At 45.5% G+C, this 26,142-nt stretch overlaps 1 protein-coding gene across 1 annotated transcript in view; it reads right to left on the minus strand.

Moving 5' to 3' along the window:
- Dido1 (death inducer-obliterator 1) overlaps positions 1-25,637 on the minus strand; it is a 32,003-nt gene extending 6,366 nt beyond the window's left edge. The window contains 14 exon segments of the mRNA XM_032904948.1: positions 5,225-5,420; positions 6,105-6,194; positions 6,651-6,734; positions 6,736-6,805; positions 7,165-7,690; positions 7,899-8,034; positions 8,987-9,091; positions 9,234-9,350; positions 10,468-10,627; positions 10,743-11,202; positions 19,397-19,622; positions 20,534-20,746; positions 23,419-23,740; positions 24,796-25,637. Of these exon segments, the coding sequence (XP_032760839.1) occupies positions 5,225-5,420; positions 6,105-6,194; positions 6,651-6,734; positions 6,736-6,805; positions 7,165-7,690; positions 7,899-8,034; positions 8,987-9,091; positions 9,234-9,350; positions 10,468-10,627; positions 10,743-11,202; positions 19,397-19,622; positions 20,534-20,746; positions 23,419-23,740; positions 24,796-25,625 (3,535 nt within the window). The 5' untranslated portion in view covers positions 25,626-25,637.
- Positions 25,638-26,142: the final 505 nt, after the last annotated feature.

The raw sequence follows: 26,142 nt of genomic DNA on the forward strand, positions 1-26,142 counted from the left end.
GGTCTTAGTGGTAACCAGTAGTTCTCCACAAGAGGGGCCATATTACCTCTATCCAGAAAGGGCTTTCAGACCACCTAAGTATAGGTAATGAGTCCTTCCCTGTATCAGACTCCTGTTCTAGTATAGCCTTCCACTGCAACCAAATATTCAAGATGGGGTCTACTCATTGTTTAAAAACAAAACAAAAAAAGAACAGCTGTGTCCCAGCACAGCAGGATGCTCCAACTAGAGGCTGGTTTATGCTATGCTGGTTTTGAGTGAGCCATAGCATGCTGCCTAGAATGGCATCTCACCAGCAGATGTTTCTGGCCACCGTGTGCATGCCAGAGCTCCACAAGCCAGTCCATGGTCTTTAAATTTCTGGCTAGCCCCCCCCCCAGAATGTATAGCCCTACAAGGGAATGATGGCTCATATCCATTACCCACTCAGGAGTTTGAGAGGGCGGGAGGATCTTCATGAGTCCAAGGCCAATTATATGGTGAGTCTAGTCACCATAGACTAGAATGGTGACTTCCAGGACAGCCAGAACCAAAATCAAATCAAGAAAAAACAAACCCAAGTCTGACAGTAAGCTAGCACCCTGGGAACAACGTAATCTTGTCAAATTATTCCTCTTGGGCTTTGGAAGTATCTTTGCTGAGGGCATGTCCCAACGTTAATGACTTTGCTCCATTGTGTAAGGAAGGTGTGACACACAGGAAACTCCAATGAAGGTCAAAGGGTCCAACTCCCCATCATCTCTACCCAACACCTGGAGGAGGGGCAGTAGAGGTCCAGGTTTCTTGGGGTCCACTTTCCAGGCTTGCTGCATTTTGTCAACCATCAGGTTACGAGTTCAGCTTCCTGGGGTGTGGGGTGTATGGCCCGAGAAGCAATGGTCAGTCCAGCTGCAGTACAGACGTGAGGTTCACAAGAGCCAGCCACTACACAGGGTGGCAGCTACTCGCTCACCACCCTCCGTGGGGTTCTTATGAGGCTGTCAATTCACACAATGAGGCAAAACAAGAATGGGAGACTGACATACCAGATGCAGGTAAAATGTGTGGTCCTACAGGATACATTGTTTAGTGATGTTTCCTGTGTGTGAGAGCCTTTGGATTCAGGTATCAGACAGAAAAGAGAAACCAGACAAAGGTGCAACTGAGAGGCTGTGCCAGTAAACCTTTCAGGACTTGGATCCAGTTCATGTTAGCAATAGTCTGCAAAATGTTCAGAAACCCCTGCTTCTACAGTGTGGGGGGGAAGAGGGGTGCTGTGACCTGTATGATGCTGGCATTCCTGTTTATTAACAGAATCATCCCAAAGCTGACTCCTGCTGACCTTATACCTGTCAAATTGACCTTTATCCCCAAATCTAATGGTATGTTCAACATGTTCAAAGTGAAAGTCCTTTTATGGTCTGAATCTGTCAAAATGAAATGTTCACACGGGCTGCATCAGAAACTGGAGTTTTTAGTTAGTTATGACTTGGACACACTTGGCAAATGAAGGAATTGTATACTTTTCAACCCACTTAGCACACACACACTCACGCACATGTCCTTCCTGTACTCTGATGCTCTAACACCAGGGCAAAGTCACTGCACCCAGTGCATACTTGGGGTAACAAGGGCACTGTCCATCTTCTTCCAGGTGCCCAAGAACAGAGGACACCATGGAGCAAGCCAGTCTGCATGCCCTCTGGATGTGCCACCTGGCAGACACTGGGAGCCACTGTCCTACCAGAAGAGAGTTATGCTGCCTTACAAGGAGCAGGGGCAGACCTAGGGCAAGTGGCCCTAGCTACCACATGGTTCCAAGTCAAACAAACAATGACCAGTTTCCATGACATATTTTTATTGATTTAGATCGTCAAAATAGTACATTCCATTCAACACCATGACTTTGGTTACAGTTTCTGTGCAAAGCTTTGATACATACACAAGAAAACTGGAGTGCTTACCTGCTAATATTTCAAAGCATAGAACCTTCCAGCTAATGGAGTTGTTTAAAGTAAACACAAAGACACTGGAATTGACACTCCCCGAGGAATGCTTACTATGAATAGAGACATGCCCTTTCCCTCAGAGCACCTGAGGGTGGCTTGGGGAGGAGACTGGCTACATGCTGAGTGGACTGAAAGGTGCAACAGACACCAGCATCAGAACCAAGTGCCTTGGTTTTTCTCCAACCAGGTAGTGTGCCCCAATGTACATCAAGTGGTACGTGGGTTTTGGACTCAAGGCTGTCAGGGCTAGGTAGAAGGAGAAATACTCCCTGTAACTAGTCTTGCTCCCTTGACTAAGGCCACAAGTTGTCTGAGTTGTTGGTGGCTTTAAGACAGCATCGAAACCAATGTAGAGAGGATGGACAGTGGAGTCAGAGGGACCTAGGTTTCCTAGCTGTCCTTTGAAATATCCATATTAGATAATAAACATCAGTGTCCGACAGAATAAGGACAGCATTTTTGTGGAAAATCACTATAAAACCACAAGGGCACTAGTGTCATTAAGAAACCCAGCAGCTCATGATGCACTGGTTAGGTCTGTGAACCACAAATGCTAGAGCAAGAACCAACTATTGGCAGGGGATGTCCTTGGGGTGTGGCCAGAGTGCTTCTGAGGTCTTATCTTCCTTCAAATAAGAAAAATAGAGCTCAAGAGGCCAACGTCATAAACTACTTGGCTCTGAGTTCATATGGAAAACCATCTGTGGCCCCATGTGTAGAAACTAAGGTACATAAACCAGTGGGTCACTTTCCTGCAAGGCCCTCACTACTCTATCATGATCTTCAGTACATACACTACATGGGACTACTCTACCTGGTCACACCAGGATATCCTAGCACCTACTATGATAGCAGCTTAAGGCTAGAGCTTCACCACTCACAGCCTAAAGGCAGAGCCTTTACAATGAAAGAAGGGCTTTGAGCATGCAGACCCAAGCCCCAGTAATTTCCTAGGTACGTCTGTTGACCCCATTTTTTTGGGTAGCTGGTACTCATATGTGGCCATAGGTCAAGTGAGGGGACAGAACTACCAAGGTGTCCAGGGCTTCTGTTAAGATTAGATGCTGTGAAGACAGTAAAACAAAACCAGGAAAAAGGCTCCAACCCATCCTTGTACACATACAGTACACACAAGCATTATCTCTCTTACACACACACACACACACACACTCACACACACACACACACACACACACACACACACACACACACACACACACACACACACACACACACACACCTCTACACCTTGAAAATGCCAAGTCAAGCCATTAGTAGATAAGGCAGGTCCAGCTACAAGCCTGGTCTAAGCCCAAGGCTGTTTGCACTGACAGTGTGCAAATACCACACACATGTAATTGTGGCAATACTATCATTAAAACTATCAGTCCTATAGTCTAATTATGAAATATTTCATTACTTTCCTAGAGCCCTACCTTTTGAGCGCACCCTTCAGTGTCATGGCCTCAGCAAGTGTGTTCTCTACTTGGCCAGCCACTGAACACAAGTCTTGGTGGTCAGTGCCCATCACTTAGTGGAATATAGTATGCTAAGTCCTAATTCCTGTCACTTGGAAGCACAGTGTGACCTTGCCCTGTCTCAGCTGGCTATCCCTCACCCTGCATCCAGATGACTGCACTGACAATGGCTGTGCCACTCCTCTGTGGTCTTCTTTCTGGCCCTGGCCTCTGGAACCCTCCTCCAAGCCCTATTTGTTAAGGGCCCCACACACCCCAGTGCCCATGTGCTCTGCGGGCTCAGCACTCCACACAGCCTATCCTCGTTTGGCAATGCTGAAATGAAGATGAGGTAGAGAGGCAGAATGAGCAAACAGGAGGCAAGGGATCTAACTCATGACTCTGAGATAAAAGGTGTGCTTTTCTACCAGAGAGGAAGGCGCCCGCCCACCCAGGGGCAGTACTTGTCCTCACTATGGCCCCACACATGGACATGAACTCCTGCCCGCCAGCTGACAGGTAATCTAAGCAACTGGCTGCTCTTCACAGGTGCCAAGGGGCAGCTTCTGGGTCTTCACTTCAGGAGAACTGGATACCTCTTTGCCCATGGTCATGAATCCTGGCCAGAGCTCTTCGCGTGGCTGTCATCAAGCACTTCCAGGGCACCTTCGGCCACCTAGATGGTGGCTTTATTTTTTTAAATCCCCAATATGGCTTCATAGAATGCACTAATACACTTTGCTTTTGAAATGTGCTGGGCACTAGAAAGCTTCTAGTGCATCCTGTCATTAACACTTAACCCAGCTTTATGACACAAACCAGTACCTTAATGTGCACATATTTTGTAACTGCAGGCACAGAGAAACCCATGCCATGAACCAGGAACAGTCTGTAGTTGGCAGAGGGCTGTGACTGGAGTAATGGGCTTGGGCCTTCAGCATCCTGGCCAGTGTAGGGGTGGTGCTAGTGGTGTGGGGCCCAGGCCTTGGGGTGTTCAGGAGCTACTTCTATGGCAGCACGTTCAAGAATAGTTAGCACATGTCAAACCCACTAGCCAGTAAGACTCCTCCTCTGGGGACATGACAGAAATGACCATTTCAGGCACCTAGTGCCAATTTTCTAATCGAGGCTCAGCAAAACCACATAGAACTAGGCCAGGCCCCTCCATGTCATCTGAACACCATCTTGTGTCTTTGTATGTAATCTGTTAAACAATACTTCTAAGGAGAAGAAAATCTAAGTAGTTTGCAAAAGATGAACCCTTACCCTGTGCAGTGGCTGAAGAGCGGTTACTTTAGAACGCTTCTCTATGCCACTGTTTCTGGACCCTTAGGAATCAAGTCCTGTGGAGACATCCCTTGGAATGGAAGAAGCCAGCTCACTTTGAGAGGCAACCGTAATAGCAACCTTCTTTCTGGCATAGAAGGTACCCCTGGATGCAGACAGACCCTGCCTCTCCTCTCTAGGTCTGGTTCTTGGTCCTGACATTTGAACAGCTCTCTGGTTTGAGGCAGCAAACAATTTGGTTTTAAGCAGGGAGTCAATTTTCATAAAGAACTGAGATACTGTTAGAGCTATGTGCCTATATTTCAGAGAACAGATTCTCTTGCCATGCATGGTTCCACTGGTCATCCTAATCTAGTTCCTGGGAATTTGGGCCAGGAGGCCAATGTCCCTGTGACAACCTGGGAGGACTGTCAGTGAAGAGTTCTGTGTCAGTGAAAAGGACTGTGTGGGGACTGGCTGGACCTAACTACCTCCCAGAAACTGGGTGCTTACCTGGGCCCTCAAAGGGCAAGAGTTTGGATGGCACAGGGTCCTTAGCACTCAGTGGAATCAGGTACAGGTCCTTGACATGCCTGTTGTTATTAGCTACAACCCCAAAGCGGCCACGGCTGCTAAAATAGGAGTAGAGAGAGATGTAGGCAACCTCCTCCTCCTCAGTGGCAGGGTGGAAGCGGATCAGACAGAGCTCCTGCAAGGGAAAGAGAGCAGAAGGAAGCATGCTCAATCCTCCTTCAGATGCAGACCCTAAGGCACACTGTCTAGTAATTCTGACCTGACTGTCACAGTCCTATTGCCAACTCTTTAACACAAATCAAGGGTAAAGAACATAGGTTCCAGCCAGACTGCTGTCCCAAAACCACTGCCACTCCCTGGAATTCCAGTGAGTGGTTATGTACAGTTGTTAGTTTAGGCATCTCTGACACCAAGCAAGCTTTCGCTAATCCTAGGACGGCACCAGCACAGACAGGACCCACCACCAGCCAGTGCCATCTGTGTATCTATCTCTACACTAGAAAGTCCTATGGCTTACCTCTCCTCAGTCTGGTACAAATTATAGATCACTTCTAAAAGAATCCTCACACACACATTACCAGCAGCTGACCTAAGGGATTGTTTAGGAACCCAAAGCCTGTGTATGAGGTAAGTCTCTGTGCCTGAGCAAGAATGCCTTCATATTGCTTTCTTTTTTCTCAGTCGTGAGAGAGGAAACAGGAAGCCTGTGTAGTTACTAAAAGCTGAATGCACTCAGACCATTAAGATACAACAGACACTACACTCAAGTAGACTTCACACCTTCACATACTTAGGAATTATAAAAGTGTGAGCAAACACAGCCTCCCACTGCTGCAGCGAGCACACTGTGCGCAGGTACCTTGGACACTGACGACTTGAGTTTGCCAACGTAATCCCACACAGTCTTTGGTGCAATCCTTCCACCGATGTGGATGGTGTCTGGCAAATCCTACACAAGAAGAATATGCAGTGAACACCTGAATTGCAGCCTTCAGAGGCCAGCACAATAATTCTAAAACACCAGATCATACAACAAAACCACAACTTTAAAGAAATGCATCACTTAATGCTACCGTGGGAGGCTAACCACATGCCTTCCAAGAATAATGTGTTCATTAGATGAAGAAGAAAACTGGGATGTCTGACTTCTGACTTGCTGCCACAGGGTAGCATCTCTCTCTCTCTCTCTCTCTCTCTCTCTCTCTCTCTCTCTCTCTCTCTCACACACACACACACACACACACACACACACACACACACACACACACACACACACACGAGAGAAGGGGGGGTGGGTGAGTGAATTCTTGGCTCTAACCTCACAGGGCAGTACACATACGTGCATGCGCCGGCGCCGGGACCCGCACGCAAGACATGGGGGGGGGGGGGAGTTCTTGGCTCTAACCTCACTGAGATAATCCAAACACCCAGAGACAGGATATGCCTTAGTGACAAATTTTGCTACACTCTGCATATTAATAAATCCTTTTCCAAATCGTGCTGAGTCGAGACAAAAAGAGGGTTGTGTCTCCTTCTGGCGGGGATCGTGATTCTGAAATGCTGTAAAACCAAAGGAAAAAAAATATTAATTTCCTTTTGTACAATGGATATCTCAAAATATAGTGACTTCATACTTGGGAGCAAAAGATAATACTAAGGTTTGTGGCTTCCACTTACTAAGCAACTATTTAAGTCATAATGACTTAGACATTTGGTCAAGAAAACAAGGAACAAATCTGAATAACCATTAAGTTAAAATTTTGTATCTAAGACCTGAATGACACCTAAATGACACAGGTATCCAAGAAATGGAGCACTTTTAGGACAGTAAAGGTTTACCAGGCTTCTGCTAAGTCTAATTAGAGCGTCTCTGGTTGGTCTAAAGAGTCTGAGGTTTGCATACCGTCCTAAAGGCATACCTTGTATTGGGTGATGGTGGCACTGACAGGTATCTCGGGTCAGGAGAGGAGGACGGCTTAGCCAGTATGGACTTGGGCACCACTGCAGAAGTCAAGGCAGGCTTTAGTATTTCCAGTTTGGTTTCTGATGTCTGGGAGTTGTCCATATGGGCTGCCATGGAGGCTGTGACTGTGCATGACCCACTCAGGGCGGTTCTGGGGTCTCGACCAGACACTGTGACTGTAGTGACCACCCCACTCCCGCCAGAGGCAAAAGAGGAAGAAAGGCCATCCAGAGAAGAGGGCTCAGGATGGCTGTCGCCTGCAGACTCAGGGAAGCCCTTTCTCTCCTGGCTCAGACTAGATACGGTCTCCAGGTCTGGCTCACACGTGTTTTCAGGGGTCTCTGCAATCCCCTCATCAGCAGTGCTAGGAACTGCGTCAGGTGGAGAGCTGTCATGCCTGGCCTTCAAGTCTTCTTTCTTCGAAGAAGCTGAAAGCTTTTGCTTCTTAGGAGCTGGTTCATCCTCCGATGATGGCACCTGACCTGCAGAATGTGAGGGAGGAGGGAGAAGACAATCACGGTCTCAGCTCAGTGCAGTAAAGGGAATGTCAATTGGAAGCACCATAACCAAAGCAGGCTACACAAGTACAGAAACCACTGTCTAAACTGGCTGGAATACAGCTCGAAGAACAATGTTAAACAAAACCGAATTTTGTCTTATTTCCATAGTTTCAGCCCCTATTATGCTCACCTGTACAGATTTTACAGTTTAAATCAAAAAGATGGGCCCGGTGCTGACTGGTGGTGTCCTTCAGCATGCTGCTGAAGACATCCAGGAGGGGTGCTGTGCTCTTCTCAGGGGCGGCTCGCACGGACTCTTGCTGCTCCTACAAGTGAAACGCAAGCAAGTCTTGCCTTTGCCGTTTTCTTGAGACCGTCCCACAATGTAGCAGAGGATGACCCTGAAATTCCTGGTCCTCCTTCTATCTACAGCAGTGGTTCTCAACTTTCCTAATGCCAAGACCCTTGAATAGTTCTCCATGTTGTGGTGACCCCAACCATGACATTATTTTGGTTGCTATTTTCTAACTGTAATTTTGAAAGTTATGATTTGTAATGTAAGTATCTGATATGCTGGATATCTGATATGAGACTCTGTGAAAGGATTGTTTGACCCCCAAAATGGGTTTCAACCCACAGGTTGAGAACCACTGATTTAGAAAGTGCCAACATGCTTGGTTCAAGTAGATAATTTCTTTTCCTTTTTTTTTTTTTTTTGGAGCTGGGGACCGAACCCAGGGCCTTGCGCTTCCTAGGCAAGCGCTCTACCACTGAGCTAAATCCCCAACCCCGATAATTTCTTTTCCAAACTCAATCCATCTCCAAGTTAATACCACAAACCAGAACCAATGGACAGCCAGGCATGCATGGTGGTGGCATAGGCCTTTAGTCCCAGCATTCCAGAGGTGGAAGCAGGCAGATCTCCGAGTTAAAGACCACCCAGGTCTACAAAGCAAGTTCCAAGACAGTCAGCGCTACCCAGAAAAACCCTGTCTTGAGAAAAAAAAAAAATGGAGAAAAATCCTACTAAGCCAGGTGTGGTGCAGTAGTCTCGACCCTTAAAATCCCAGAATGAAAAGTTGTAGGCCAGACTAAGCTGCAAAGAGAGACTGTCTTAAAATACCAAAGGAACCCATGTCATTCTAATGAATGGATACAGGCACTTGCCACCGTGCACACACACGGACTTGTGTAAATGTCAGTGACTTTCTCAGTGACTTAATGCCTTGAGAGCAGATAAGAGATGTTCGTCTCTGTGCAAACACCCCAAATGCTCACTTCTGAATCTGATACTGGTGGAGAATCTTCCATGTCAGGAATGGTTTCCGGTTTAGTAGAGTTCTTCTTGCTTTCATTAAGCAACTTAGTCCTGGACTCTATCACCTACAAGGAGGACAAAAGTGAAGGCTTCAGCTTTGGGTTCTAGGTAGAAGGAATAGTCATCCATTCTACAATTAGCTCACTGACTTCTAGAAAATGGAAACCTCTAGGACCTCAGACAGCAATCTTCCTCTTCAGCACTTACAGATTTTGTGGGCTTCTCTGTCCACATAGAAAGCTCTTTAGATACAAGTTCTTCAGGCTTCATTCTGACAAGTTTTGCCAAAGAGATTTCTTCTCGAAGAACACGATGGAAGAGGCCCTATTTTAAGAAAGAAAAAGCACCTTTCACCTCCTCATTCATAACCTTTCAGTGATGTACTTTACTCTGGGTCAAGATGAACAAAGCAGCAGGATGGAAATCCGATGACCCTGACCACTCCAAGCACTGACCCACACAGTGCAGGAATGCACCCTCGCCCCGCTATGAGGAGCATTCTAAAGTAGGCAGCAATGACCTAGCTGAGAGTCAACTTCAAGGACATCTGTAGATTCTCTGCTTTGTCAGGATCACAGATCATGCATACAACTTGGAGCATAGATGAAAAGTTAGAAGCCAGCAGAAGAGGATGGCATACATAATTCTAGCACCTGGGAGACAGAAGTACAAGATTCTGCCTCAAAAAAAGTAGTTATAAAGACAGACTGTGCAGGTCTTCGATCTTAATAGGTCTGAGTGTGAGGCTAGCCAGAGCCACAGAGTAAGAACAAGTCCCCATCCTCACACAAAAGTTAGAAATAAAGGCAGGAATACACTTCTAGGCAACGTAGGCAAGGCATTTGATTTTGGCTCTAAAACATGGAGGTGCGTGCGTGCGTGCGTGCGTGCGTGCGTGCGTGTGTATTCAGAGTCAAGAGAACACTATGAACAAGTCCCAACAGCAGAAAGCAGGAGAGGTACCAAGCTTGGCCCACATCAAGTGGCTAAGGAAGAAAGCTAAGAGAAAGTTACTTGAACTTTTAATTTTACAACTTGTTAAGCAAAAACAAGTGGCTCCCCTAAGAATTTAAGGCCAGCTTGATCCCTGGCCAGCCATGGTTGCAGTAAGGCCTGGCCTCAAAAAAAAATAAAAAAATAAAATAAAAATGTTATACTACATATCAGATATCCCTGAAAATTGGGATGAAAAATTTCAAGCTTAGGTCAGTGGGCATGTGATTTTTGCAGGGAAGTTTTAAGCTGATCTAGTAAAATGGGAGAGGGGTTATAAAATCTCTGATAACTCCAGTTCTGGCAGTGAAGATGATGATCCACAAATATTCAGAGGAAGGATGTATACATCTCCAAATGTTGTTTGGTATATCACTGTGAAGCTAACAGAAATGAAGGGTCTATTATGGGTCAAGAATTCCCAACATCTAGTCGGGGGCACACAGACCTGATTCTTAGGATCCTTAAGGTTGAACATGATGCTGCGATATTTGCTCTTATAGCGATTATCTGTAACCTGGAACAAGTTAAACATCTCCTTCTCAATGTGGAGGGCAATTTTTCCTACTTCATTTTCTGTCATTATTAAGTCATCGCTGTCATTGACTCTGAATAGAATGAAAAGAGGGATTACATAAACCAGGGGGCACGTGCCTAGTTGGGAGGTTTCAGAACACGATCATCAATGCTTCATCTGGGAATATGACATAGACAATAGCCCACCTTTTCCACAAAATCTCTTTCAAGGAGCGCCTTATATTTTGTCGAATTTGTGAATTGGGTTGTGATGGAGCTGGGCTCACAGGCCCAAGGCGTCCTGGGACTGGAGAGGCTGCAGGAACATTGGCAGACATTGGCTTCCTGGCAATTCCCACCACAGCAGCAGAGCCAGGCAACTTTTTGGAAGCAGCTATCACAGGTGTTGGTCCTGCCTGCCTGGCAGAAGTACCTGACAGGGTGGCTGAGGGCCATGGCCTTTTGGGGATGGTACCCTTGAAGCCTGAAGGCAGCTTCTTAACGGCTGTTTTCGCTCCTGCCATATTAGGGTAAGGAGGAAGCTTCTTTGGAACAAGATTTCTAGGTGAAGTCTGTCTGCCCATCACGGAGCCTGGAGGAACTGCTTTCTTAGGGACCGCAGCTGCCGCCACTGTTCTATCCTCCACTCTCTTGTCATCTTTCATGGCTGGAAAGCAGAAGGCACACACTCAGAGATGTGAGCAGCACAGACAAACAGCACAGTGACATTATACCATGTCATCCTGGAAACAGCCAGTACAATCAAGGAATTAGACACATTTGCAGGTTTTTAAAATCTCAAAACTTAGGCTGTTGCACAGTATTTTATGGTGGCAACTACTCCTTATTTTAAATGCCTTTTATGTATGATAACATTACTTCAAATAAGCCAATTATCGAAAGCTCCAATTAATCACTAGCTAAATTGTAAAAATAAAGAACAAACTTGAGATCAAAATAGGGCAGATTTACAGGATCATTTTCATTAAGAAGGTATTTTTCTATAGAACCCCTTTAAAAAGGGAAAAAAAAAAATCACACAATATCTCCTCCATGAATAGCCAACTCCTGAGGGTTCTGGAGGTAGACTTCTTCCTGTCAGCAAAGGGTACACATTATTTCATCGCCCACCACTGTAGACATGGTTGACATATTTGCTATAGAGAAGATCAGCCAATCTATTTTCACACAAAAATTCAGATGCCAGAATGGAAGACGTCAGCCTACTGTGTGTGCGTGAAAGGAACTCCTTTCTTGATGGAAGGCACGGGAGCAATGAGCACCAGAAGCTACAATGAATGGTGCCCATTTATACACCACCACCCACACCCCATGCATACCTAATTCTCTCAGCTGGGTAAAAAGACAGACAACCTGGTGTTTTAAATGCTTGTCAAGATAAGGGCAGTCATAGTGATACCTTTAATCCCAGCATTTGAAAGACAGAGGAAGGTGGATCTCAAGAGTTTGAGGCCAGCCTATTCTACAGAGTGAGTTTCAGGGCAGCCAAGGCTTCAGAGAAACCCTGTCTTGAAAAACCAATATTGTCTAACACAAATGCTAAGTCAAAAGGTTTGGCTTGCACCAAATCTTCGACATGCCAGTGGACAATCAGTTTAATTAAAATCCTGCATCAAGGGCTCACAAAATGTCTTAAAAAGGGTACCAGGTGACAAGCCCAAGATCAGATGGCAGGATCCACATAGTTTAAGGAGGGAATAGACACCCAGCCCACCTCCCACCAACACACACACACTCTCCAAATCCTGAGTCAGATCAGTACCACAGCTTGGGCCAGAACTGAATGATGCTTGTCTAGCATGTTGACCAGCAGCCCAAGTGGTCAGACAAGGGAAGGAAATGCCTGGGAACCTGTGGCTCAGGACTATTGTCCTACCAGACAAGAAGCAAACAGGTCATATGGTTCATCTAGATAGGCAACCCTTCAACATCACATGCTACCAAAAACCCGTAACTACAGTTTCAGCACGTCTATGACTGAGGCATGACTTAGATCATAGATGAATACTTCCCACCTTCTGATCCTAGTAACCACTTCTAATATACCAGGAAGGTCAGAAGGCCAGGAAAGGGCGGAGATCCCATACACAAGGAAGGCCTACTTCAACAAGCTACTCAATGTGCTTAGGGACACCATCAGGTCCTGTCAGACCTGACTACTAACCTGTCCGAGGGGTAGCCCTACCACTGCCATATGGCTGATTACAAAATGGTACTGAGAAATCTAGATGTAAGATGCATCTCATCTGAAGCCCTTCAATTCCATCCCAAAGGACTTTGTTACAAGTGGACTGTGTGCTTGCTCAGAAGTCCATCAAACCTCAGCCTCAAAGCACTACAGGGGCTTTGCAGAGTGATAGTAACATCTACCTAAAACTCTCTTTTTCTAGATGAGGACAGGAAATATCTAGAGGCAGATTTGTACAAAATAGAAATTAGAAGTACACTCTGAACAATGGAAGACTTTACTGCCAAGGATCTATTTTTACAATGCAGTGTATATGACAAATACAAGGAGAGAACACATTCTGAGCCAAGGGGTATAGCCAAGGTTCCCATAGATCAAGGGCAATGTCCAAGCACTTTGCAGTGTTAAGAAGTCTATTTCTAACTCTCAGCTCCAGGTGTATTCAGCAATTTACCTGCATGTCTGGTTACTGGGCTGAATAGGGGTAAAAATCAGTACACTCCTTTGAGGAAGGTACACAGAAGGAATGAAAGCACTCAGATAATGGTATGAACCAAGTGCTGTGTGAGACAGTGACATTGAACAGATGTATAAATGTGTATTAGATTGCCAGCTGACTTCCACTCTACAAAACTAACGAAGCATTACCAAAACCTTGACAAAGCCCCTCCATATAGCAGTACGGCCTGAGACACGTCGGTGATTTTTTTTTTCCTTGTTTCTGGTCACAAGCAGGGACTTCAAACCACAGGTTCCCCCACAGATCGAAGAATCTTTTGGCCTGACTGCATTTTGCTTATTCTTGACACTCCATGTACACATCTGGTTTGAGAGCAGACATACCTGAATGTCATCTATTAATACAACTCCCTAACTATCACTTTGAAGCCTTACAGCTCTGGGGACTTCTTTCCACTAAAGGCCAACATTAGGACACTTTAGGCACATTCCCAACAGCGCGTAAAAGGCATGTTATGTGATAACAAACTGGTATGTCCCATAAATGGTTTTTCCTAACCATTTACCTACTAGCATCTTGAAACACCAAGCCCTCTATTTTGGAAGGTGCCAAATGGCAACGGTTCCGCAATGCAACTGTTCAAGGGAGTGGCACATTTCTCGAGCCCCAACAGGTAGGAACAGTGGTGATGCCTTAGGGCACAATGCCAGCAACAGGGATTCACCTTCATGTTTGAATATAACAATTAATGAATTTGTAAATCCTTATCTCATTCCCTACCCCAATACTGGGTCTTCAAAGCCTGTGCCTTGGGCACACTGGACAAATGTCCTATTGAGCTACCGTTCCAATAGAATTCACTTCTCACTATATAAAAATTAAGTACCTTAACTAATGAGAACCACCTTACAAATAGCACTTAACATCATGTGCTGCCTTCTCTGCCCTCTCGTGGGGGTAAGAAGGTATTGACTAACACTAAGCAGGAGGAAGGCATCTCCAGTCCTGAGGACCACTAGTGGAAGCAAAGCTGCTTCAAAGTTTGAAGCAAAGCTGCTTCAAAGTTTGATGGGGTAGGGAATGAGAGTACTCCGCATGGGAGCACTCTGGTCTCACGCCATGGGTTCATTAGTAAGGCTGTTATAGATCTGCTGGTCACCAGGTGGCAGTAATGATCCACAAAGGCAAGAAAAAGGTATTAGGAGGATAAACACTGCTCATATGCTCCCAAGATAGAACCCTACAACTGCATCAAGTTGAATCCTAGTGGGGGACAGGGTCCAGGTACAGCATAGGGGTTCAATTCTACAGTCCCACCCATCCCAGTTAAGCTGTCTGATGGCTGCTCTTAGAAGGCAGGCTGCCCCTGCAGGTATTCCACCTACAGAAGCCTATGGGGAACTGCTTTTTTTGAAGACAGTGACCAAGCAGCACCTTGAAACAAGGTCAGGTGTTGAATTCTGTTCCTCAGCTCTGGGCCACATAAGGGATTTCTCATTGCTTTACCATACCTCTTTCCAGCGAGGTGGCAGTACCAAGTGGATATGTTTTTTCTGTTGCTTCCTAGACATGTTTAAGTATCTTCAATATCCCTTTATCCACACCTCATGCACATGCCTGTAATCTCAGGATTCAGGAGGCTGAGGCAGGACTGTAAAGGAAGGTGGCCAGGGCTATAATATTGAAACCATTAAAAAAAAAAAAAGTATCTTGAAAAGAGCAGTCACCAATTCAGTTTTATATATAAAATGAGGCCGGGGCAAAAAGCAGTATAGGCTACATCAGAGATGCTCCTCAAATGCCCACTGTGACTACGATGACCCTGTAGAGGTCCACATCCAACTGCTGTGTTCTGGAAATGAAATCTGTTTTTTACTGATGTCCAGTATTTGACCTCTCTTAATGCAGAGACCAATGCTTAAGAATCTTGCAAGTTATCTTAACCAATCACATAGTATCTTGAAATCTTTAGCTTAAATCATGTTAGATTGGTAATTTCTTACATTGTTAGTCACTGGAATGCAGTGTGGTGAGGGTGGTGTGGGTGTGTTGAATCTGCCCAGCTATGTGGAAGCTGAGCTGCTGTTTCTCAGATTTCTCCCAACATACCAGGTACAGGTGACTTCAGCCAAGTTCATTTTAGCCATTATTTGTACTAAGTCATTTACTGGAACATGATAGGAGCACGTTACAACAATCCATGTGCCTTCCTAGACCCTCCAGACCTAACCGGGTCAAAGCTGGAGGTGCAGTGGACAACCAGGATTAGAGAGTGCAACCAGTTACCTTAGGTTCTTGCCGAGCTCTTCCAGGTTTGTGGCAAATCAATGTTGCCCAAACCTTCATTAAAGCAGTTAAAAATCTGACCATCTATGTTTACTCCCTAACTTTTGGATACTAAGCATGTTAACTATGTGCATGTTGGTGTTATCAAAAGCATTGTACCACTTTATACTAATGACCGTGGTAGGCTTCTTCAGAGGAGACTTTTGCACTCTTGAGATCAGCAATGCCATCAAAGATTTTCTTGGAGTGTTAACCCTTTGCTCCATAGCTCCTTAAGTTTACAGGGAGATCATTCAGAGAGGTGAAGGACAGAGGGACAGCTATAGGAGACTGGAGTATTCTTAGGGGCTCACTTTGAAGGTTCAAGTTAACGCCATGGTCCAATTTTCTCAATGGTGGGCTTTTCAAAGATTTGTAAAAGCAAAATGATACCAAAAGAATGTAACCAACAGCCTAGTAAGTTTTAGCTCTATGCATATTACTCAACAGCTGCCAAGATTAACCCCCTCAGAACCAGTTTTGTTTCCCCTATTGGGAGGGGCTTGGTTTAAGATGTGCAAAGCCGTTCCTCTATCCCCACTTTATTCCCACTAACAACTCTGAAGACAAATAAACGGCTCATGCAGCTGATAAAACACAGGCCCACCCCTGGCTTTGGGTTTCTAGTGCCCTCCACAGGGTTGGCTCCTTCATGACCCCATGAAATGTACTTCTGAAGCCCACATCTCAAGGTATCCTGGAAAACTCCGTGTTCTCCCTGCTCTACCAACCCACCTGGTCATCACCTGTGCAGGATGCATGCATGCATCAACATGGAAAATGTTTCTGCATGAGTAGGATGCAGTCACTCCCAGGTTTGGTTTTATAGTGGTTAGGGTTTTGCATTAAATCCCTATAGCCAGATGAAATGTCATGTCAAGTTCCATTTAAACACCAGTGTTTTAAGTAACTTGATGAGCCATTTAGTGAGTCCAAAATACTAATTATTGTGATATAAGTATAAATACTAAATTTTGTTTCAAAACTCTAATAAGCCAAGAATATTTTAGGCAAGTGTTCAGCTCACTTCCCTCTCCTGGCAATGAGGGGTGCCAGCGGAAATAAAACACAGAAGGATACAAAAACTTTAACAGCAAAAGCAGAATCTTTGGAAATTTTTAAAATGACAATTGTTTCTATAAATTAAGGAAACTGTACAGATATTCTAGAAAGAAAAAAAAAATCAGAGGAACAACTGTTCATGAAATCGAAATCACCTGCATGTGGAGGAGTGGTTTCCTGTGCAGGCAGCAAGCTGCCTGTCTGTATCCACTCAAGAGGGCAGCAGCTCGGCTCAGCTCTGCCATGCAGTCTTCTCAGTGTACATGGTGGGCATCCACGTAGGAGATTGTAGAAGTGTTCCCAGCACTGGCTTCACTTTGAGCCTCCCTCCCTCCTCTCCCCACCCACCCCCATGTGTGTTCTGCACACAGGCAGTGGGGAGACAGGGCCAAAGTCCTTGGGACACAGTTGCACAGGCTGTGTGGTGCTCTCCCACTGTACAGAGAAAGAGGGATCAAAGGGGCCCAACCCCATTTGGACAGCAAGAGGCAGAGGAGATACTGCTCCTCGTTGATGATGTCACTCTCAATGTTAGGATGATATCATTTATGGGATGGGGGGGCGGGGGTGGGGAACGGTCAGAAGAAACTGGTTTAGAAACATGTCCCTGATGCATGCTGTATTTTGAATGTTGGTCAATTTTGAGATGCTGGTATGTTGGGAAGATTAATCAGTTGTCCTACTCTCCTGCCCTGGAACCTGACAAGGCAGGAGAGAGGTCAAAGAGCATAGGAACTGGTCACCTTGTTGATGCCTGGGAGCCCCACCACCACTCGGCACCTCGTGGAAGAGAGACAGAAGACAGTACTCAGATTTTAGGACCACTATGTTCTGTCCTCCTCACAAATCCATCAGCGCACAGGACTTTCTATGATGCCACACAGGGAATATACTTACCAGGGTCTGAAACAACTGGAAATTGAACTGCTGCTAATGTGAGACCCTGAGTCAGAACTTCAAGAGCTGGTTTCCCGTTCTGGGCACACAGATAAGGATGACTGAGTTGTAATCAATCTTCAGCTCAGGACTATGGCTACATTCCCAGGTGTCTACATTTTGTTTTCATGTCTACAGACACTTAAAGCACTTGAACCCTGTACTTGGAAGGTTCTCCCCTATTCTGAGGTGGCACTCGGCTCTAAGTCTACTCATTAGCTCACACTGTTGCTCTTGTTGAGTTGCTATAGATGAAAGAACACGAGATCTGTCACCTGCAAACCTAGAACTCACTACTCAACTGCCTAAAGTACACTAAGGCCTGCCACAAAGCAGCAGCGTATGCTAACTTACTGTATTCCTTAGCCTTTTACATTCCCTTTCCTCCCACTTGCCCTAGAGAGAGGTTTGCACTTTGCAACCCCAGCAGGCCTAGAACTCATGATGTTCCTGTCTAACTTCGCTAATGTCAATCTAGGCCTACAACACTGTAACAACTGCATTCTCACCTTGTGCACCTATACCTGCAAAGGATCGTCCCCTAGTTAGCTTGCTGAAAGGCTAGTAAGAAATGTAGCATGTTCATATTATTACAATTTAGGGCTCTTTAACCCGGTCCGTGATGCTTTTGTTAAAAAGACTGATATAAATGCACTAATGGGAGTGGAGTGCAGATGTCAGCAGCCTCACCTGGTTGAATGCATGAGGTTCTGGGTTTGATCCCCAGCACCACAGCCTGTCATCTCAGCACAGAAAAGGAAGTCAGGAAGAGCGGAAGTTCAGGACCATGGACTAGAAGAGCAGCTCAGTTGGTAGACTGCTTGCCTAATCCTGAGTTCACACCCACAACATGTATCAGGTGTGTGCCTGTAAATTCCAGTGCTCTTTACAGTTGGAGGCAGGAGGATCCCCAGCTTCACAGCAAACTAAGACCAGCCTGGGCTAGAAGAGCCCCCTTATCTGGGGCTGAGGGTGAGCAGAGACGGAACAAAACACTATCAAGAGAACACAACTGAAAATTCACTTGGAACCACTGTACAGAGAATAAGAAAGGTACACCTTGTACAGCAGTGACACAAGAATGGCTTCAAACTCAGTGATCTAATCTTGGGCTCCAAGTTTACTCAAGCTATCAACTTAATGTAGATAATGTTAATAATGATTTTATCTGAGGCAGACTAGTAATCAAAATCTGGGGCATCTACGAATCTGGAAGCTACCACCCACAATTCTCCCTTTGATGAGGGTACTGCTGTAGGTGTAAGGTCAGCAGGATTACTCACCATGGGGTCTGAGCAGCAACAAATGACCTTCAAAAATCAAGCCTGTTTAGGTGTGTAATATGTGAAATAGACACAAACTGTCTGTTGTTTCAAAAATGTCCTAACTCATGAAAAGTCACTTTTGCTATGGAAGAACAGTGGTGACTTCATGAAAGGAATATAGGTAACGTGAAAAAGCTCATGGTTATGTATGCTGTGCTGTGCTATGCTGTGAGGAATTCATGTCTGTCCTAAGCCTGAGTCTGAACAGTGCACTGATGGAGTCCCATCTTGTTGAGAGCAGTTCAAATACTTACCGAGGCCTAAAACTAAAAAAAAAAAAAAAAGAAAGAAAGAAATAAAGAAAGAAAAGAAATGGCCTCCAACGTGAGGCCTATACAGCTCTTTAGGAAACGCCCAGAGAAGCTCCACAGGCTAGGCAGGAACACCTGGGGTCCAGAGGCATCTTGGCATCTGTTTCTGGTTGGCAGTGAGCTGCTGGCTACCATCAGCACCAGAACACCCAGGACTGTGGTCCTAGACAGCCCCAGGCAGCCACCCAGATGATGGGATGGGCCTGGGAAGCCAGCCTTTGGGTGATACGTACATTTACTCAATAGGGTGGGTGAGAGCGCAGTGGGCTTCTCGGGCTTCTCTGGCTTCTCAGGCTTCACAGCATTGTAGTTGTGGTCACTTGCCCAGGACGGTGTGCTCTCACAAGTTGCCTCCTTCACGGAAGTCTCACTCCTGGAAGCCAATGTCACTTTCTTCACTGGGTTTTCCCTTTTCTCTGACGCTAGTCTCTTGTGCACAGAAGAGATTTTAATCCCTGCCTGGATAATCAGTGAAATCCCAATTATTAAGGTTTGAAGTGACACCTTTGCTTCAACAACCAATTAAAGACACATACACTTTTTATTTTAGAACCTGAAGACCCTTCAAGCGAAGCTAGGCAGAATCCTGTGATGTTTTGTATGGCTACAGTCACACACCAAATAACACTTAGCATTCCTTTGTAACATCTGGGTAATCATGAAGGTTCTGTCTATAACGCAGCTGAGGGATGAACCAGTCAAGATAAAAGCATGAGCGCCTTTTGGCAAGGTAAGGAAATAAGCTGTAAACAAAGCAGAGGGGCTCCGTGTGGGCGCAAGGATTAACAAATGGTTAACTGCGTTCCCAGTGGGAAACTGTACTTGGATCACACAGCACCGCACACAGCACAGGGCAACCATTTATGGAAGTTGGAAGATCCAAAATGACAGTCTTGAAAAATAAAAACTATGTCACTTAGTCAGGCGTGGTGGCACAGGATTGTAATCCCAGCTGAGCAGGAGGCTAAGGGAATAAAATTCCAAGTTCAAGAACTGCCAGCACTACAGAATTGTCTTTAAATCCCCCCAAAAGGATATGAAGAAATCATAGGACTGTTTGCATACTCGGCACTCTACCACTGAGTTATCAAGGCACAGAGCCTTGCCCAGCACGTATGTTCTTATCTGACTCTCAGTGGACTTTGGACAGAGCTGTGTGGTACGTATCCTGAAGCCACACGCTTGCCTGCTTGTAGTATATTCATGTTAACTAATCCCTCAGGGAATGGGGGAAGAGGGAAGGAAAATATGACCTATATTTTGCTGACAACTGATGTTCCCTGCATTGCTCAAGTAAGCAGTAACCAGTCAATGCAAAGTACTCTTCCTGTTTCAAGTAAGTATCCTGAAGGGGACTGTTGTCAGCTTACCTGAACACTGCATTTTGGAAGACTGAACTTTTCTGGCTTCGTCTTGACCTTTTCCTTGGGTTTTGGTTTTTGTTCTTTACCTGAACTTAGAATTTTCATGGTAGCTGCAGCATGTTTGAGAATGCAATCATTACTGCAATACACCGAGTCAGGCTGTGCTACATTGGAACACCCAGGGCCAATGCATTTAGCAGCACCAGGAGCCTCTACGACCTGCAGAACAAGACAGGCGACTTCAGACATCACTGACACACTATTGGTGGTCACTATTATTAAGACACAAGCAGCAATTTTTGTTTGGGTGGTTTTTGAGAGAGGGTTTCACTATGTAATTCTGGTTGGCCAGAAACTTGCTATGCAGACCAGACTGGCCTTGAACTCAAGAGATTTGCCTGCTTCTGCCATCTCAGTGCTGGGACTAAAGATATAAGGTGTACATCTCTATGGCTGGCTCTAATAGTTTTATATGAATAAAAATGTATTTTTTATTTGTTAGCTGTGCATGATAGCATAATCTTTAATACAATTAAAAGGGAAGGCAGAAGATTCCCAAGATTCAGGCCAGTCCAGGTTACATAGTAAGACCTGTCTTTATGAACTATACAAACCTTTTTTCCTTTTGATTGCCCTGGCACACAAACTCTGCACACACAGGAGCTTCAGATCTATATGCCCTCTAAAACATGTGTAGGCCAAATGAGATAAAAATAAGAGAAGGTCTGTAAACACAGCTCAGAGGATGCTTTTACAAAAGACCAGTCTGTTAGAACTCATGTCAGATAGCCTTCCACCAGCTATAACTTCAGACTTCTGTCCTCTGAGGGCACCTACACTGTCGCACACTACTCCCCTAGATGCACATAGGTTAAAAATAAACCACTAGGGTTGGGGATTTAGCTCAGTGGTAGAGCGCTTGCCTAGCAAGCGTGAGGCCCTGGGTTCGGTCCCCAGCTCCGAAAAAAAGAAAAAAGAAGGAAAAATAAATAAATAAATAAACCACTACGGAAAAAAGGGCAAAATGTAGATTTAATGAGCTACAAATTTTCATCAATATTTTTGTTTAAAAAAATAATAAACAATTTATATAAATTAAAAAAAAATTGTTGCATAGAGTGAGAGAGAGAGAGAGAGAGTGTGTGTGTGAGTGTGTGTGTGTGTGTGGGGGGGGTCAGGACAACTTTCAGGAATCAATTCTCTCCTTTTACCATGTGGGATCTGAAGATGAAAATCAGGTTATCAGATTTGATGGCACATGCTGTTAAATTGAAATTCCTTTATATGTATGCATGTTTTGCCTTCATGTCTGTCTGTCCACACACAGAGGATATCAGACTACTTGTTACTTGAGCTATAAGTGGCGCTGAGAGCCATTTGGGTACTAAGAATTGAACCTAGTTCCTCTTGATTAACTAGATTTCTTCATCTCTGAGCACCTCTCCAGCCACCCGGAGGAAATATATACACATTAAACTCATGCCTTTAAAGTGTGGACTCCACCAAACCCAACCTACCGGTGAAAATTCTTAGAATAGAAAATGTGCCTTTCCCTAAGAGAGAAGAGATCCACTGTTGGTTTTAAAGAAAGGTGGCCTCGCCTGGGTTTTGTGAGTGGTTTGGAAGGAGATTGCCAAGACACAGGATACACACATTACAGATAACCAGTGGGCATTAAGTTTTAAGTATATCAGAAAGACTGAACTGAAGAACATGTATCCGACAGTTTGAGAGGTCCCAGAAGGTCATCTCTTACTACCTTCTAATGAGACCAGTCCTAGCCAGGTTGAAGCCTTGATAATCTTGTGCCCTGACCCATGGAGATTGGAAATGGGAATTTTAAGCTAAGTCCGTAACACAGCAGCAGAAACAAGACTCGTGTAGGTACTTATGGAGTCTGTGCTTACAACTTCTAATGTTATGTTGCTAGAAAAGATAAGTAGGTATTAACGTGTCCCTACACCGACTCAAGCAAAAGGTCAGTTTTCAGGATAAATATTTAATAGAGTTGTTGCTTTTCTTCTGCCAAATCCAAGTTTATACAGAGTAAGATTCAGGCCATGTCTAACATACTGAATAATAAAAGCATCAAACTGACAACTTCCTCCAGTAAATGGTGTTAGCAGCCACCGTTTAATGTCATTGTCACATTTTCACCTGGTAGCACAGTGAGAACTAAGGCAGTAACAGTGTAGACTGCAGTTTCTGCAGACTCTCACCTGCTGGAGGGCAGGCTATGGAGGTTAGGGGTCTGAAGTGAAGATACTCTTGATGGCACCCTCACGGGAAATGTAACACACTTGTTGACAACAGGAGACAGATCTCCTGAGCCATAAGACTGCTAGTCTTAGCTCATGGGAAATGTGACGGTTACAGTCCCATGAGATAATATAACTCAAGTAAGAAGAATGAAGAAAACACCAGGCAGGCAGAGAAACAACCCAATGAGTACCAGGCATGTAACAGTTCAGGTAAGCTTGTTAAGAACAGAACACAGTGCACCTTTCTCTCAAAAACTGCCAGCACTCAAAACATGTAACACCAAGAACATGTGAAAAGGTTAATTTTTTTCTTCAAACTCAGTCAATAGCACTGTGGAGAAATGCATTTCCCCTTAAGGAACCATTAGAGCACAGTATTGCTGGCACTAAAGAGGCTATGACAGAGCAGTTACAACTGACATTAGCTGGAGTGACAGACATCCATGCAGGCTGTCATTAAGTCGATACACAGAGCAGCAGGATGTTCTCTTGCAGGGCTCAGGCCCATAAGGATCAGTACCTGCCCCACAAAAACCCAACTACCCTAAAGGGAAGGTACCTTCCCAGTACTGCTGGCTTCAGCAGCAGTAAGCCTGACACGTGTGCCTGCCAAGGCAGACAGGTACTTACGGGCTGGAATATCTTGAGCTTTTTCTTGCCGCTGGGGTTTGCCGCCTTCTCAATCCTACCCTTTATGCCCTGGTCTTCTCCGGACCTCTGCTCTACTGTCCCTATGCTTGTACAGTCTGTGCCATCAGCACCTACAGGTCTGCACCCAGCATCCTGCTCATCGGCGGCGCTGCTACTCGTCTCATCCTGCACTTGCAAAATTGTGCAATTTGGGCAGATGTAGTCCTCCCCATTCCTCTCCAGGAGCCGCCCTCGGGCCTCAGAAATCCCCACGCAGTCCCCATGGAACCACTCTTCACACCGGTCACAGCAGATCATAAACCTAAATGGGAAGATCATGTGGTCACTGTCCAACAGATCATGCGGTCACACTTTCAACATTCTAGTATGAAAAGCATGCAAATAAAGGGAAAAGTGAGATCAGAGCTAAAAACATCCAAGTGCCCCATCCTTTTGTTAGCAGCACTCCAAATCTGCTTCATCTTTTTTCTATTTTTAAGAAGACTTAATTAATGTATACACTGTATTAATTATTAATTAATAATTTAATTAATGAGTACAGTGTAAGCTATCTTCAGACACACCAGAAGAGGACATCACATCTCATTACAGATGGTTGTGAGCCACCATGTGGTTGCTGGGAATCAAACTCAGGACCTCTGGAAGAGCAGTCAGTGCTCTTAACCACCGAGCCATCTCTCCAGCCCCTCATCTTTTTTCTCTATTTACTTACTTTTAGAGACAGGGTTTCTCCTGTCTTAAACTGCCTACGTAGCCAAAGATGATCTTGAATTTCTGATTCTCCTGCCTCTACTGAGAGCTGAGGTTGCAGGCATATGCCACCTCACCATTATATGAGGTACTGGGGATCACGCCCAGGGCTTCATGTGTGCTAAGTAAGCATTTTACTCACCGAGCCACATCCTCAGCCCTTCATCTTTTGGTTAGAACACTAAGAGTGAACTAGAGGCTTTAGAGTATCTCCACACAGCAACAGAAACTTCACCTCCTAACAATCCCACAGAGATGCCCCATCACCACCTGGCAGTCAACTCAAAGGACCATACAGGGTGCATCTTCTAACGCTCCCATAGGATCTGTAGGACAACAGTTGGTTCTTGCCTATCTACAGTGTCCAACATCTGCACATGGCTTGAGAGACTGAGGCACTGAGCATTTCATCCCCTGCATGGACCACACGTGGCCACCATGGTAGAGGGCAGCTCTAGGCAGTGACATGCATGCATTCCTTGTTTCTTTTTTCAGACTCATTAGTCTTTTCTCAATAAGCCAACTGCTGTTTGGCATAAAAGCAAGTGTCAGTCCTCTCGCTGTCTCCATCCCTTGGTTCTCTACCAGTTCCCTCCCTCCACCTACCTGTTGTTGTGAGGCTGGCGGCAGATGCAGTACAGGGCATTGGGGTCGTAAACCTCACACTCAGGCTTTGGTTTGCCAGCTTCCCTGGGGCTTTCCTCCTTACTTCCCTGAGTCGCTTTCCCCTCCAACTGATTTTCTCTGTCATCTTTCTCTGACTGGGACACTGGTCCCTGGCTAGCCTCAGGCTCCTGCTTACAGCGAGGTATGTCCTCCTCAGTACTGCCTATCTGGACACTCCCAGCTTCGGCAGGATCTTCCTCTCGGCGCTGCTTCCGCAGTCGATTCTGAATGCCTCTCAGGGACCTCTCCACAGGTTCCTGCTCTCGCTTTCTTCGAAGGCGGTTCTGAAGTTCCTTCAACGTAAGACCATCACTGTCACTGTCAGAGGTGTCCTCTTCCTCATCACCTCCTTTCACCTTTTCAGAAGAGGAAGGATGTTCTTTCCCTAAGGTGCCAGGTGCAGGGCCACTTCTGATCTCAGAACTGCTTTCAACGCTCCCCTCAGAAGCTGTCTCCACATCAGTGACTGTGGAGGACGTGGGCTCACTGGAATCCTCCAGGGACACCGGCACATTCTTTCTCCCTCGGCGCCGAACAGTAGTAAGGAACTCTTCTACCCTTTCGGTCCGCTTTGGCTGCCGTCCACTGCGGCGCAGGGAGAGGTTATGCTGTTGTGGTTGCTGCTCACTGGGGTCCACCTCGGTGTCTCCTGCACCCTCACGTTTGGCAATTGTGGTTCTTCGAAAACCCCAGGTTTTCCTGAACTCTTTACTGGTGGGTTTGATAGCCTTGGGTGCTTCCTCATTGCTCAGGTCCCCTTTATCATCCATACCTAATGACAAAAGGCAATCATATTGTGACTAACATCCTACCAAACCACCACACCATGTAGTCTTGGAATGCACACCAGGGGCACTGAGTGCCCTTACCAAGGGTGATAAGATGTGGCTTCTGACAGGAGCAGAGCTGCACATGAACTAGATGCTTCTGATCACTGCACTCTATGCTGTGTCTGTGAGATGATGTGAGTTAACTATAGTGAGTGCTCTGCAGAAAACCATCCAACTGAGAATAAATGTATGCAAAAATGGGTAGGGAACTATGACTCAAGGGCAGTCAAGCAGCATAAAAACGTTCAGACAGTGAGGCCAGCAGACATGTGAATGGCGCTAGGTCACATCATTCTTAAGGGACTGTGTAGAGTTAAGCTGTTCATGGCAACCAGGGAGCAAGGGTATATGATGTATGCCACCTCTGGGTCTGCCTCACGGAAAGTCTGGCCAAATGTGTCCGGGGCTTTGGTGCTTGCTGCCTTTTTTAGTCTCACCCCAAGCCTGGACTGGGAAA

Source organism: Rattus rattus, chromosome 5, assembly GCF_011064425.1.
Source record: "Rattus rattus isolate New Zealand chromosome 5, Rrattus_CSIRO_v1, whole genome shotgun sequence".
Lineage (NCBI taxonomy): Eukaryota > Metazoa > Chordata > Mammalia > Rodentia > Muridae > Rattus > Rattus rattus.